Source organism: Athene noctua, chromosome 7 (assembly GCF_965140245.1).
Source record: "Athene noctua chromosome 7, bAthNoc1.hap1.1, whole genome shotgun sequence".
NCBI lineage: Eukaryota > Metazoa > Chordata > Aves > Strigiformes > Strigidae > Athene > Athene noctua.
In genome coordinates this window covers 7266599-7280735 of record NC_134043.1, presented here as the reverse complement: position 1 = coordinate 7280735, position 14137 = coordinate 7266599, and the positions used below count along the sequence as shown (strand labels likewise).

Here is a 14137-nt window from a genome sequence, read left to right as displayed (position 1 = left end):
TACATTTGGCTTCATATTTTCCATGGAAGTAATGAAATGCAAATAACAGATAAACATGGAGTTATGAAAGTGAAGTGTTGAAGAAGTGGATTCTGGAAGTACATAAGCTCAGTCATCTCAACCTGAAACACACTGAACTAAAATGATGTGCTTTCAACTGAATACTTTTAAGTTTCTCAGGAAGTAATAATCAGCTATTAAAATCAGATGCCCCATCTTTTTCTGTACATCTTTAGCAATGAGTATAATGGTTTGCTATGCAGATTCACACATCTGCATACAGATAAATAGTGACTGATTTGAATTTGTGGAGATTGGAAGTTGATTTAATACCCCTATCTCTGCAGTACTAAGGCAGTGTTATGTTACCTGCTTTCTGACTTTCATACCCAGCTCACAGCTGAGCCACTAACTTCTGCAGAGCTCTGGTATCTTTGCAAGTGACACTTCATTTGTCCTCTATCAACTGAGGCAATGTTAGCCATGGCTCTGCTGTCTGACAACTTCTGGATGCCATCTCACAGGCTGATTTCCATTCAAACCCTTGGTTCGATTTCTCCAAGTTGTTCACCAGATCCAGAATATGACAACCAGAGTCTGTTGATGAAACAGACTTGTTGGTTTAAGTTGGGTTTAAAAAGATACTTCTTTATGCAGCAACCTTCTGAAACTTGGTACAAGAGATTGTGGAGGCAAGCAGTCTCAGCACGTTTAAAATGGAGTAGGGGAATAGGTGAACATCAGGTCCCATAAAAAGTCTGTAAATGGCTACTAGAATGGCTAGGCAGTGGCGTGCTGTCCTGCTTTCCTTGTGCAAAACTTGTCAGTGAACTGCAGAATGAGGCCAGGCTCTTAGGCTTTTTTATAAACGGCACCTCCTGCTTGTGATTTTCAGGCAGACGGCTAGGTTGGATGGACCATGGGGTATTTTTTATTAAGTTTAAATTGCCTCATTATTACTTTTCCTTGTTTAGGAGAGCTTCCTTACGATGAGTATTCTTGAAAAAAACACCTTACTTTTTCCCAAGGAAGCTCTAAATTTGAGTTAAATATTTTCTTTTTTTTGTTTTGTTTTTTTTTCTTTTTTCTTAATGGACCAGACATTTTGCCATTTGCTACCTTTTTTCTTTGACATGTGCTCAAACACACAAGAACAATAACTGGTCTGCATTTTTCCTGCCAAGTCAAAATCTTCAGAAAATAAGTTACCTGGAACATTTTCTATTCCACCATCATACTAAACATTTCTGAGACTGAACACTAAGTGAAACAGTCCATTTTCATGAAAAGATGAACGTTAATGTGACATGATTATCCAAATCAGTGTGCTAAGAAATTTCTATCTCTCTCTTTCTTTTCTTAGTATTACTCACCATGGCCATTTGGGGTCATACCTTATTTGAGAAGGCCCAGTCCTGCAAGGCAATAGGCATCCCTTCAAGGAGCAATATACCTTCATCCCTATTGATTTTAGCAGGTTGTAAGGGTGCTCGGAACCTTGTGTATCTGGCCCCAACACTTCAGGTCTTTCAAAACCTGCAGCACTTTGGCCATGTCACGTTGTCAGATTCTCCCTCCAGGAAGAGAATGGTTTTGATTTTAGTAATTTTTACTTATTTCTTCCTAAAATGACAATGCTTACTGTTAAATTTCACTGCATTACTCCTTAGCTTTTGAGCTACGAACATCTGCTGCTTTTATGGGATAAATTCAGGCTGATGTCTAGAGTGTTAAAGCTTCCAGGGAGTCTGTTCAAACTCCTGTACTTTATGGATTTATTACCAGTTGTTGACAAAGTGCAGTAGCTTAGCAAAATCTTCGGACACCAGTTTGAACGATGTTGCTTCAGAAAAGTGAAGTCTTCATACTCAAAACCTATCTTTCATGTTTCCCCCCTTGATTTGCAGATGTGTGTATCATCAGATAGGTTCCTCCATCGGTACAGTTCAGCACCCTCTACAGCTCAGCTTTTTAAGGCAACATGTGAATAGAGTTCAAACATTAGAAAGAGATGTTCCTCCTTGGGAAATTAGCAAGGAGAATGAACATAAAAATAATGTTTAATTTGTCTTTAAACCTAATTGCATGTTTGTTGAGTGATACTGGCATTTAAATGGAATTAACTTGGCTGTGTGTAGGAGTATCAATAAGGTAACTCAGAAATATACTTTGCCTATTTCTGTTTCATTATGCGTTGGAATACAATTTTATGCAAGGCTAGTTTAATGGGGAAACAATATTTTAGAAGGTTGTTATTGCAGCCATAAAGGTCAACAGCTTTAAGCTTTATTTATTTATTTTTAAGGGGGGGGAGGGGAGAAGATATTAAGCAAACCTAACTTTCATAGTTTGTTTTCTGTGTCTTCCATTTGCCACGCACTATAAGATAAAACATGGTGTTCTCTTGACTCTTTCCAGGTGGAAAAGCCTGTCCCCCTGACCGAGCCCTGCAGGAGCACCGTGCCTGTAATGATCACCCGTGTGTGCATTTTTTCTGGGAAACTTCTCCCTGGAGCCCTTGCTCTGAAGATGTGCTGGTAACTGCGCTCAATGCGACCATTAACTGGAGCAGAGAAGCCACTTGTGGAGTGGGCATACAGACAAGGAAGGTCTTCTGCATGAAGAGCAGTTCTGGCCAGGTCACACCTAAAAGGTATGTAAAGAAATCATATTAGTGATTATTTGTAGTTACATTATTTATGAAAGCATTTTCAGCTGGTGTAGAGAACCTGCAGCTTTGAAAATAATTTCCTTTCATGACTAATTCTCCAGCTACTACTCCATCACTACTGTGAAAGGGGTACTAATATGTAACAAAAATAAATAGCTATCCCATTTTTAATTTTCTTTGTAAATCCAAGCAAAATGCATGTTTTTAGTAGAGTACATTTTCTTTTTTTTCTGTAGCTCGTCTGTTAATCTAATTTACAGATTTCTGTAAATATTTTTCCTGAAAGTTGGGTGTGAGGAAAATATAAAGCGCATCTAAATATAATGCTCATCAATACATTATTAACAATGCTTTAATAAAATAAAAATAAATCAAGTTTGCATTATGTTACACAACAATAAGGCAGAATCATATGTGTGATCTGTATCATTCAGTTGATTCATATACCTTCTATAGTGTGATGCCAACATGAAAAAATAATATATTCTACGGTAGAAATGTTCTGAATTTTGCTTTGCTTTACTAAATGGGGAAAATAAGTAGCACAGATGTTTTCCCTAATATCAAAAAATCAAGTCATTGCTAATTACTTTTTGCACTGTTAATGAGTCTAGAGACTTACAATGGAGTTTCATTTTTTACTGTAGTTCTCAAAACAGTCCTGTTCGTATAAGCAGACTGTGTTGATTTCAGTAAAGTTAATTAAAATTCTTGAGGTTAATGGATTAATTAAATAAAAGGAAAGAAATTTATTATTCATCTATATCTAGAATCCACTGATATGCTGTAACTTTGCCTAATGAAACATACTATTTATGGAGCTATATAATGTCTAAATGTTTGCCCCTTCCACTTTTGAGATGGTGTAAGGGGAAATGGAACTAAAGAGGATAAGTAAATACTTATGTACTTGAAGGAAAAACAGAGTTTCAGTGGTGGAAAAATCCTGCCAAAAGAAGGAATCTACTTACTGGGGACTTCAGAAAGGGTCTCTCCTTGGCTTTGGTGTGGTGGCTTCAGTGCTTCAGTGTTCCTCATGTAATGGAAGTGGCTGGATCGAAAAGGACTGCTGAGTCCTTAAAAGAGCTTCTTACTGAAATTGTTTTACTGCTGCACTGTGTATTGTTCTTACGGTGATAATTATCTTAAAAATGAAAGTCTTAGACATCTGGAAGTTTTTAGGAAGATGGTTCTAAGTGAAGGAATAAAACCTCTGTGTTTGAGAATTAAATATTACCTCATTTCTGTCTGGGAAGGTCTTGACCGGTCTGGTGCTGGGGCGGAGGGCAGCCCTCCTCGCCATGGGCACCAGCTGTGGCTATATTATATTTTATGTCTGAGTTGATGAAAACTGACCCAAAGTAATGTTGGCTTTAGAACTGCTGTGGTGAAAGTCTACTGTTAATACGGCTTCAAAAACGGAATACTTTACATAAATAAATAACGTGCATGTTGGCATACTGTTCTGTTTTGTATTCTGCATTTTTCTTGATTTCATGAAGAAAAATTACACTGTATCCAAAGAAGATGCAAGGCACAGAAAGCCAATTAAAACTAAAATTTTCAAAGAAAAACATTTCAACGTCTTCTCTTAGATAACAGAAATCTGCCCTTTAGGATAATCATGCTTAATGAGAAGACATATCTTTGTATTTATTTTCTTTTAAATTATACCTCTAAGTATCTTATTATATCTCAGTAATGGAATCACGACTTTAAGGTCTGTTTTCTTTCCTGCTAAGGTTTAGTGGCATATTCCTCTTTCAAATGGGATCATTTTGGGTTGCATGCATTGCTAAGTATTTTCAAGTGATCTTTCTACTAGAAATGAATAAAAATTAAAAAAGAGTAATTCTCTTTGTCCCCCTACTTGAAATGCAAGATCTGCCTGATCCCAGACAATTGTCCCTTTTTCACCCTTTGAATTTTTATATATTATAACTGTCTGTGTCTGAAACTTTTTATTAGACTATGCATGACATATTTTTCATTTAGAATTTCAAAATGAATAAAAAAATCACAGAGCTCTTCTTACTATACTATGTTGTACAACTTTTTAAATAACAATCAAGGCCTCAATCAAAGCTATTAAACTATCACACTTTAAGCTATTTTTGTGTTTCCTAGGGATTGTAAGTGGAAGAATATCACGTCAATCCTTACACACAGTTGCAAGTGGTTTGAAGGCTGTTGCATGTTGTGTTAAAACAGGAGTACTTTATAAACATAACTTCTCACTTTCTTCAGCAATAAATATGTCTGGTTTGCTTCAGTAAGCTTTGGTTTTTAGGTGTTATAGACAGATTTACATTTAGGTTGTAGTCATCAAGCCATTCTCCACATTTTTTTATTATTATTAATATTTTTTAATCTTTGAAGTGAACTAAATTCGGTTGGGTTACATGAGTGCAAAGGAGAAGATAAATGAGTCTTACTGTGACCAGGAGTGATGTCTTTGGTATGGCATTATGCTTACAGCCCTGTGAGAGTTTTAGGAGTAAAATGTTTCCTTGTAGTTTTAATTTTTTATTATATTTTGTCTTTGTGTTTTGATTGATAGATGTCCAGAGTCCATCAGACCTGAGACGGTGCGGCCATGTCTCCTCCTCTGCAAGAAAGACTGTGTTGTTACACCTTTCAGTGAGTGGACTCGCTGCCCAACAACATGTCAGTCTGGTAAGCCTTTAAGAAGAGGTCAGAATTTTGGGGAAAAATTAGAGAATTGGCTTAGAAATATGTGGTTGTTGTAGTTTATATCACTGTCATGATTTTTAGGGCATTCATTTGAATGAGTTTTGGACTTGGGGTGTTGTTGACACTGATGCTGTTAGTAAGGGGTGGGGTCCTCATGAACAGATTCAGAGACTTAAGTTCTCTGGAATAAATTTCTGCTGGACTTCTGCCTTCAGAGTCATAGGTTCAAGGTCCCGGTGTTGTGTGCTTATACTTGGAATTGCTACATTATGTGAAGTTCATTTCTCTTGACCAACCTAGATGTACATACAGGGTTGTGTAAATAACTCCTATGCTTTGTGGTTTTTCAAGGGCCACACGTTTCTTTGATCTAGCTGGTTAGCTTTTGGACACTGTTTAGCAAAGTTCCTTTATAATGATCTAGTGTTGTTTTTTGTGACAAATTTATGTGTTACATTAATTGTTCAGATGAAAGCCTTATCAGAATATTTCATTATTGTTGATCGCTTCCTTGCCTTTCAAAGGTTCTCAGTGGATGCTCTAGCATAGTCCTTGTTAGATTTTACAGAAAAATGAGTTGCTTTCTAAAACAGTGACTCCTGTTTTAATTAGCAATTTATTTTTAGATTTTAAATGAGCTGCCTATGAAGAAGTAGAATAAATTACCTGGTAAATTACTTTGTTTATTAAATAATAGTCTACAATTAAAATGAGAAGAAATTAATTATTTAACCTCATTGGCAGTGTTATCATTTTAATATAATTCTAAATTAAAACTTCTTAGATGGGGGTATTTGCTTTTTGCTAAATCTGTTATTGATATGGCTGCATTGCAAAATTATTTTTTTTTTAATTTACATTGCACAATTAAAACCTCAGCGCGATAATGAAATTTCAAAACTACTATACATATGTGAGTTGTTAGTTGTTTTTTTTTTAATAGAAAAGTTGTATTTAATGAAAACAATATACAGATGGTGAATTACTAAGCAGATCAAGCAGGAACAGGTATTGCCTGGCAGATTTAAAATTAAATGTGTACCAGCATAAGAACAGAGCTTAGACAAACAAGCAGTCACTAAATCAGCTCTACACAGAACTTCACCAGTTAAGCTGTTTGTAGTTTATCTGAGAAAATGCGTCCAACTTTACTATCTAACAATAAAAAAAGCTGACATTTTCCCTACATTTAAATGTCATCAGCCAACCAGCTGTCTTCTGCCGAAGGATTATCTCATACCTCAGAAGCGTAGACAGCGGTGAACTTAGGGCAATAACAGATGGATGGACAACATAATTCACAAAAGAAGTGCAATTGAATCCAAACACCTGTTGGTGAGGCAGGAACAGGGAGGTTGTTGCAAGTTATCAATTTTCTGCCATTTCAGATACTTAAAGGTGACAACTGTCTACTGCAGTCATCTATAATATATCTGTTTTAATGGGTCTTTGAGGATGAATTGAAACAAGAATCAAAGAATCAATATAGAGGTTTCAGAATATGAAATGGTTTGGATGAGCAGCATGTAGACTCTCCTCTGTCACCTGCTTTCCTGGTGGTGAAGGTGTCCTCGGAAGGTAACTGCTTTCAGCATGGGTGATGTGCTCTCTGGTCTGTCAGCGTAGATTTAAAACAGGGAGAGTAAAAAAAGCAAACACCTGACAATAAATAGCATTTTTCATCTTCCTCCTGAAAATAGATGGTACCTATAAGTGCCTCTCCTCCCTGGGCATTGGTTGTCCAGGGGGGAGGTTAGAAATTTCACTGTTGCTTAGTTCTCTGTACAAGTTTACATGAAATGTTAGGTAGTAACTGTCCTATTTATTCCTACATGCCTTAAATCAGATTTGAAATGAAATGGGGTAAAAGCGGATAAAATGCATGACGTGCCACGATAAGAAATTCCAATGACCTCTACCTTGTGTCAGAAGGTTTCTGTCAAGGATCTGCCACTTCTAGTTCTCAAAAACAAGCAGAGTTGGTCAAAGTTAAAGACTTACCCCTTCAAAAGCCCTTATCTGCACAAAAATACTGGGGACAGCTCTGATTTTGGTGACAAAAATCTTGGAGAGTCTTCCCATTTGTGTGCTCAGAGTCTTGTGTTGACCAGACTGCCTTTCCATCTGGTCAGGAGCAAAGATTATGAAGCTGAATGTTTCCCATAAAACCTGGACCAGATATAGCACACTCTACAGTAGTGAACAAAGATTTTTGTCCCTTGCCTGAGAATGGTGATACACCTTTCTGAACCTGGGACAGGCTACTGGGGAAGCCCTGGGGGTGAAATGCAGAGGAAGGAAAGATGCAAGAGCAAGGAAGGAATGAGAAGAGTGGATTGACAGAAGGAGTCATATGGCTCTGTGTGTAAGGAGAGGACACAGGAGACTTCTGGGACAGGGAGGTGGGAGTGGAAACAGAAGTAAAGCACCCCCAAAATTCTCAAACAGCGTTGTCTGAGTGGCAAAGTCAAGGACATAGAAAGTTGAGATGGTCTTGAGATCCTGAGGCTTGATTTTTTTTAGGAGGCCAGGCCATCATAGCCATACTTGAAATCAGTTGAATTTCAGCTTTAAAAGGACAGTCTTACATAATGCTAATACTCTGGAAAATCAGGCTATAGCAATTTTAAATGAGATATAAAAATTATGTTCATTAACATTTGTAAGGAATGCCATAGAAAAGCCAATGAGAAAATTCAATTTTGAAAATGGGGTTTGAGTAATGTGCAATAGATGTTGAGGATAATTTAGTTTCTTGAGGTGGAGAAAATTACTGTGGAAAGCTCATTTAGATTTGGTACTGATTAATAGGAAGCAAATGGCTAAAATTCTAACGGTGGTAGATAATTTGAATGAAAATCATCACAAAGTGATAGAGTTCATGATTCTTAGGAGAATTGAAGGATGGCAATATCAGCAAGACATTTTAAAAAAGATAGACTTCAACAAACTGAGTGAATTGGTAGCTACACCTCTTGGGAACATGTTCTATACAGGCAGGAGTGTAGAAGACCTGGAAGTTACCAAGAAAGACTGTAAGAAGGGCTGAAGCCTACTGGACTATACTTTCTATTCTGAAACTATTATAATAGCAAACCAGTAGCACAGGGGAGCATGTGTGGGTCTGTATATGACTTGCATGTTCAAGCTTCAGACCATGAAGAGAAAATATCAAATGCAGCTAGAGAAGCCCTTTCTTAATCTTTTCTCATTGAGTAGTTCAAAATCTTGTTTCATTTTTGATTGTCAAATTGTTTCACAAAAATTAGAAACAAGAAATTGAGAATGCAAATGAAGCTATAGGAGGATATTATATAACAAGAATTACATAAATGGATTAAAAAGTAAGGGGAACTGAATGCAAGATATGTCCATTACTTTGAAAAATGAAGGAAACAACGTGGAGAATGTGCAATTGCTGCTGTTGTTTCCTGTCTGAAGCCAGGAGAGGAACGGACTAAAGAGTAAGTATTTCCATAAATGAGATGTTCCCATGTCAGTATGACTGTTTGAATAGAGAACGAAGCAATAAAGTAAGGCTAGAGCATCTAGTGACTATCTGCTGGGTAAGAAATTGCTAAGTCCTGAGGAGCTAACTAAAACTCACTTAACACCAAGACAAACCAAACCAACCAACATCCTACTTCTTGCTCTATCCCCTGCCAAAAATAATAAAAGGTCAAGGAAATTGAAGATTACTCATCCTGACTTTGATATGCAGAAAAGCACAAGAACAAGTTATTACTCAAGATAGAAACATTTCCAGAATCAGATTCTAATAAACTAGCCAGTATGGATTTACTGAGAACAAATCGTTCCCAAAAAATTTAATCTCCTTTTTTTTTTTTTTTTTTTTGAGAACATAGCTGCTCTAATTAAGGGAAATGGGAGATTTTTGACACATTAAACTTTTATCAGGAAGCTGAGGAACAGTGACTTGAATTAAATCACTGTTAAATGGGTACTCAGCTGCTTGAAAAATCTCACAGTGGATATCACTGTGAAAAGAGTCTTTCTCAGTCTCCTTTACTGCCTGCCATCAAGTATTGGTACCCGTGAGCCCTCTCCACTCCACGCTGAAGAGTCCCAGCTTTCCTCATCTCTTCCTGTGTGTCAGATGTTCCAGTTCTTAAACAGTCTTTGTGACCTTTCAATGATTCACTGCAGTGTGCCCATGTCCTCCTCCTCCTGGGGAGCCCAGGACTGGACATGGCACCCAGTTGTCTCACCAGTGTTGAGTAGAGGTCCCTCAGCCTGCTGGTGACGTTCTTCCTAATGCAGTCCAGGATGTCGTGGCCCTTCTTTGCTGCAAGGACACATTGTGGCCTCATGGTCAGCTTGTCCATCAGGACTCCTGCATCCTCTCTGCAAAGCTGCTTCCAATCAGTTGGCTGGTAGATGTCCACTACTCATGTTTGCACTGGAACATAAGCCAAGAGGAGTCCTACAGAAAACTCTTCTTGCCCCAATTCTATGTGATAGTTGTCTGAACAGCTTGCGTGCCTGAATAATAACATTAGTGAATGGTGCAGAATTGAAAGAGGTAGCAAACACAATAGACAATATATTAAATAATACTGAAATAATTGAGAAATTTCTCAAGATGTGACTTGGGAAGGAAGAATTGATTGCACAAAACCAGAATGGGAAATAAAGACATCAGTACTGTCTCAGGCATGTCTGAATACAGTGGACCACAAGATGAATGAAAGACAGCAATCTGAAATGCTAAAACTTCATATTGGGCTTGTCAAACTCATTGGCATGTTGTATATAGAACACCACAGGTGTGTCTATATTGTGCACTGGTGTGGCTGCAGGTGAGATTCCTTGGGCAATGAGCGGTAATTGAATAGGACCTATGAAAAACTGGGTTTGCTTACTTTAGAGTGGGAAAGACTTAGAGTGGATAAAAGCCCTTGAAATTTAATGAAGGTTATGCATCAGATGATAGGGATAAACTTTTTTTACATCTAGTGGACAGAAGATAAAAAGGGTTTAGCTTAATACACAGGAGCGATGACTTGGGCTAGATTTTAAGAAAAAACTCTACGTGAGGTTTTACAAGCACTGTGTCAGGCATCTGAAAGGGCACTGTAGGAAGCTGTGGAGCTGCCTCAGGTAGTGGCTGTTAATGAAGCAGGAGGAGGATTGTCCTGGATGCACTTACCCTGCCTCAGGGTAGCAGCTGGGATGAGCAACCTCCTGCCAGGTCCAAAGTCCCTTTGCGGTGATCTCACGCGTGTGTGAGTGAAGGCTTGTATAACTTGATATTTTTAGAGCCAACCATTTTTACTGGGTCTGTGCTTGTACTTTGTGTTCATGGTGTGACTTTTCCTAAGTTTTCCTTCTACTCGAATGCACTGTAATCTTCCTACTGCAGCTTTGGCCTTCACTTGGAAAAATAATATTCATAAGTGGACTAATTTACACACCACTTTCCTCTCTAGGACAAATTTCATGAATTCTGTTATTAAAAGATGTTTGCCTGGTCTGGAATCCTTTATGCAGTTCTGCTGAGATCCCTTTTCAGTTTTCTTAGCATCTGTTTTTGAAGCATGAATACAGTACCCAAAGAGTACTGATGCCATACATGATGGTTAAACCAGCTCTCAGTTTGTACTTGCCACATACGCAGCCAAGAATTGTATTTGTTTTAGCTGTAGCTATATAGATAAATCTTATCCTTGTCTTTCGTGCTGCATTCTGTACCGTAGATCTTGTGAACTGTGTTTCTAGATGGATTGATCTTGCATCGACTCAGGTTAAGTAGAGAGTTAGCCTCTGTTGGTTGCAATGGTTTTCCTATCAGGAAGTTATCATCTAAAATTTCTATACACATAAAGATGGGTTACTGGTAGCAGCCTGAGACCACCAGAATTTGTTTTCAGAAATAAAGCCTTCCATTATAACAGTTTAGTTTTTTGGGTTTCATTCTTTTGTCCTGTTCAGGTTTTTTAAGTATTTGCTCATACTTGTTTTCTTGTCTGATTTGATGTTCTATTAAATAGACATTTTTTGATGCAACTCTTAGGCTGTTGATATATCAACCTTCCAGGCATTTTTCTGTTGAACTACTAGCATTTTTAAAGTAAAAGTAATGGTAGCTCTTGATCTAAAGTACCATTCCTTCCCTTCTTTGTGTAGAGCCAGAGTGCTCATAATTTCAAAATATGAATGAAACATAAAGCATTTTTTTTTAACTAAGCTAGATCACTAAATTGAGGTGCCAGCTGTGTCTGGAAGGCAATTTTTTTCTTTATTTTACAGGCAATGCCACTGCAGTTAAGCAGTCCCGGTATAGGATTATCATTCAGGATGCTGCCAATGGGGGACAGGCATGCCCAGATACCTTGTATGAGGAAAGAGAATGTGAAGATATTCCCATCTGTCCAGTGTACAGGTAAAAGGTGTTAGCTTGGAATCAGTCTCTTGCTAGTGGGTGTCCACTTCTCCAGAAATGACTTGTACAATTCTCTTCCACAATTTTCACCAGAAAACAATATTGTAAAGTGCAGTTATGAACGAATACTGTACCTTTGCAAAATGTGTCAAAGTAAATTTCAAATTGGAGATCTGGCATTATCAGAACAAGCACCACTAGGCACAGCTCCTACAAATGGTAACCTCAGGGTTTGATGTGTTTAAGGAAGCTTACTGGGAACTCCCTGCTCAGTGTATCTAAAAATCAATGTAAGCTATTTTAGGACCACAAGCACTCAGCTGCTTTAATTGTAATTGTATGCTTATTGCAGAAATTCCTGGCTTTTCCCCTGATACTCTCACTCCAGTGAATAATATTCACTTTAAAAAATTCAGATTAGACAAATAGTACAACAGGGCAATTACCACTCTTCATTAATATCCTGTGACCCATCTGTTATAAAATATTAGTAAATAGAAAAGCATTATATCTTTGCCTATAAGTCTTCAGCCCACACATCCTGTAGGACATGGTCTTGGAGCAGAGTGGGGAACTGAAGGTGATACCAAAGCGGGAGTCACACCACTCAGCTCTGTCTGGCTCTGTACCACCGAGCACTGTGGAAAGCTGCTTTCTCGTGTTCCTCACTGCTCACATCCTAGCATACAAAGCAGATTGAGAACTGCAGCAGTTGTATGAGAATGGGCTTGCAGGAGGAGAGCCTGATTTCAAAGCCCATTGAAGAGGTTTCCTCTCTATTTTATGGAACTTTTAACCATGCCCTTCAAAAATGAGAAGGGGAAATGCTGTTGGAGGGTGATGCAGCTACCTAGAAGATGAACTTCTGTCTGGATTTCAGTTCACAACACTTATTTCAGGAGTAATTACAGCTTTTTGAGTCTATTTTTCCTTAAGTCTCTATAGTGTAATTCGTAACTGAATTTTTTGCCTGGACATGTAACTGTTTTCCAGTTTTAACCACTTGATTGTTAACCTTTTCCTCTTGCAGGTGGAAGACCCACCGCTGGAGTCACTGTGTGCTGGTGCCAGATTCAGTGAGACAGGGTGTGCCGGGACACAATGAGGCATGTGGACACGGCTTGCAGTCAAGGGGTAAGCTTTCTCCATGCAGCCTCCAAGTATTTAAGGTGTTGGGGTGTGGCATTGAGATAGGGTCTTTACTCTTTTACAGTAACTAATTTGGAAACCACGGTACTGAAGCACCTAGAAGTGTTTTTGTATGGTTTTGCTGCTGTGCTGGATGTTAAAGTACCAGTAACATGATAGTATGCTTGGAGTATAGGAGGGGATTTATGCTTGGTATTCAGCTATTTTTACAGGAAGCTGCTCTTCTGCCTAAGGATGAAGCATGTGGGCTTTAAAATAACTATCTATCTATAGGCCTCTATGAAGTAATCCATTCTTGGTGCTAAAAATGGAAAGGATAATTTCCTCATGATTTTAAATTTTACTAATAATTTGCCCGAGGCCTGATTTTCATTAAGACTATTGAAAAAATTCAGTGTGAGTAAAGGCTTTGGGCTCCTGCCCTTGGCATTATTAAATGCTTGGAAAATACAGTGATCCCATTGTCTGAACAAAAGTGTTGAGAAGAATTTCACTGTTCAGAGTATGTGTTCAGTCTGTAGTGGTTCCTGCAGGTAGCTGGGATTTGACTGTTATCAGTCTCCTGGGACATCTAATGAAACCTTTAACAAAAGGTTATTTTTATTGAAAAAAAATTACTATACAGGTATGTTAACTGAAGAAACGTAACATAATAATTTACTCCTTCACAAGGGTAGAAACTATTCTTTAAAGATGAAGTGAATTTCTTATATAATCTGGAAACAAAGGAAAAAAAAGAAAAGCCCTGACAGCATGTGGGCTGTATCTGAAAGAAGAAATGTGTTTTAAACTAAAGCTCAAAGGAGTAAATATCTTTAACTGGGTTTTGTCCACAGGCCTTTCCACAAGGTTTTCAAAGAGAGCTCTGTAAATTGAGATGTCCTAAAATGTATTCCTCAATCTCTGTGTGAAGGAATCGTAATCTCTGTGCTCCAGTAGGTGCATGAACTTTGTATTAATCTTACTCTGATAGAATTTGAAGTATAATAGAAGAGTATCATGCTTATTTTTACTCTGTGGAGAGTCCTCCAACAATTACATAGGCTATGTGATGTTCTGAGGTAATAATGGAAAAGGAATCTCATAGCCTGGTGGGTTTAAGCAAGATTTGTGTCAGTGCCACGTTAATTTTTTATAATTAACTGTGGTTTTTGTAACAGCTTTGGTTTTCATAATTACATGTAGTGATAGAACCAATCTACTAGGTATTACTGAGGATA

The 14137-nt window shown here is 37.8% G+C and overlaps 1 protein-coding gene across 1 annotated transcript in view; it reads left to right on the top strand.

The window, feature by feature from the left end:
- Positions 1–14137, top strand: part of THSD7B (thrombospondin type 1 domain containing 7B) — a 370637-nt gene that overhangs the window by 219824 nt on the left and 136676 nt on the right. Inside the window, exons 10-13 of the mRNA XM_074910342.1 lie at positions 2419–2653; positions 5232–5347; positions 11636–11768; positions 12799–12902. Of these exons, the coding sequence (XP_074766443.1) occupies positions 2419–2653; positions 5232–5347; positions 11636–11768; positions 12799–12902 (588 nt within the window). The remainder of the gene's footprint in view (positions 1–2418; positions 2654–5231; positions 5348–11635; positions 11769–12798; positions 12903–14137) is intronic.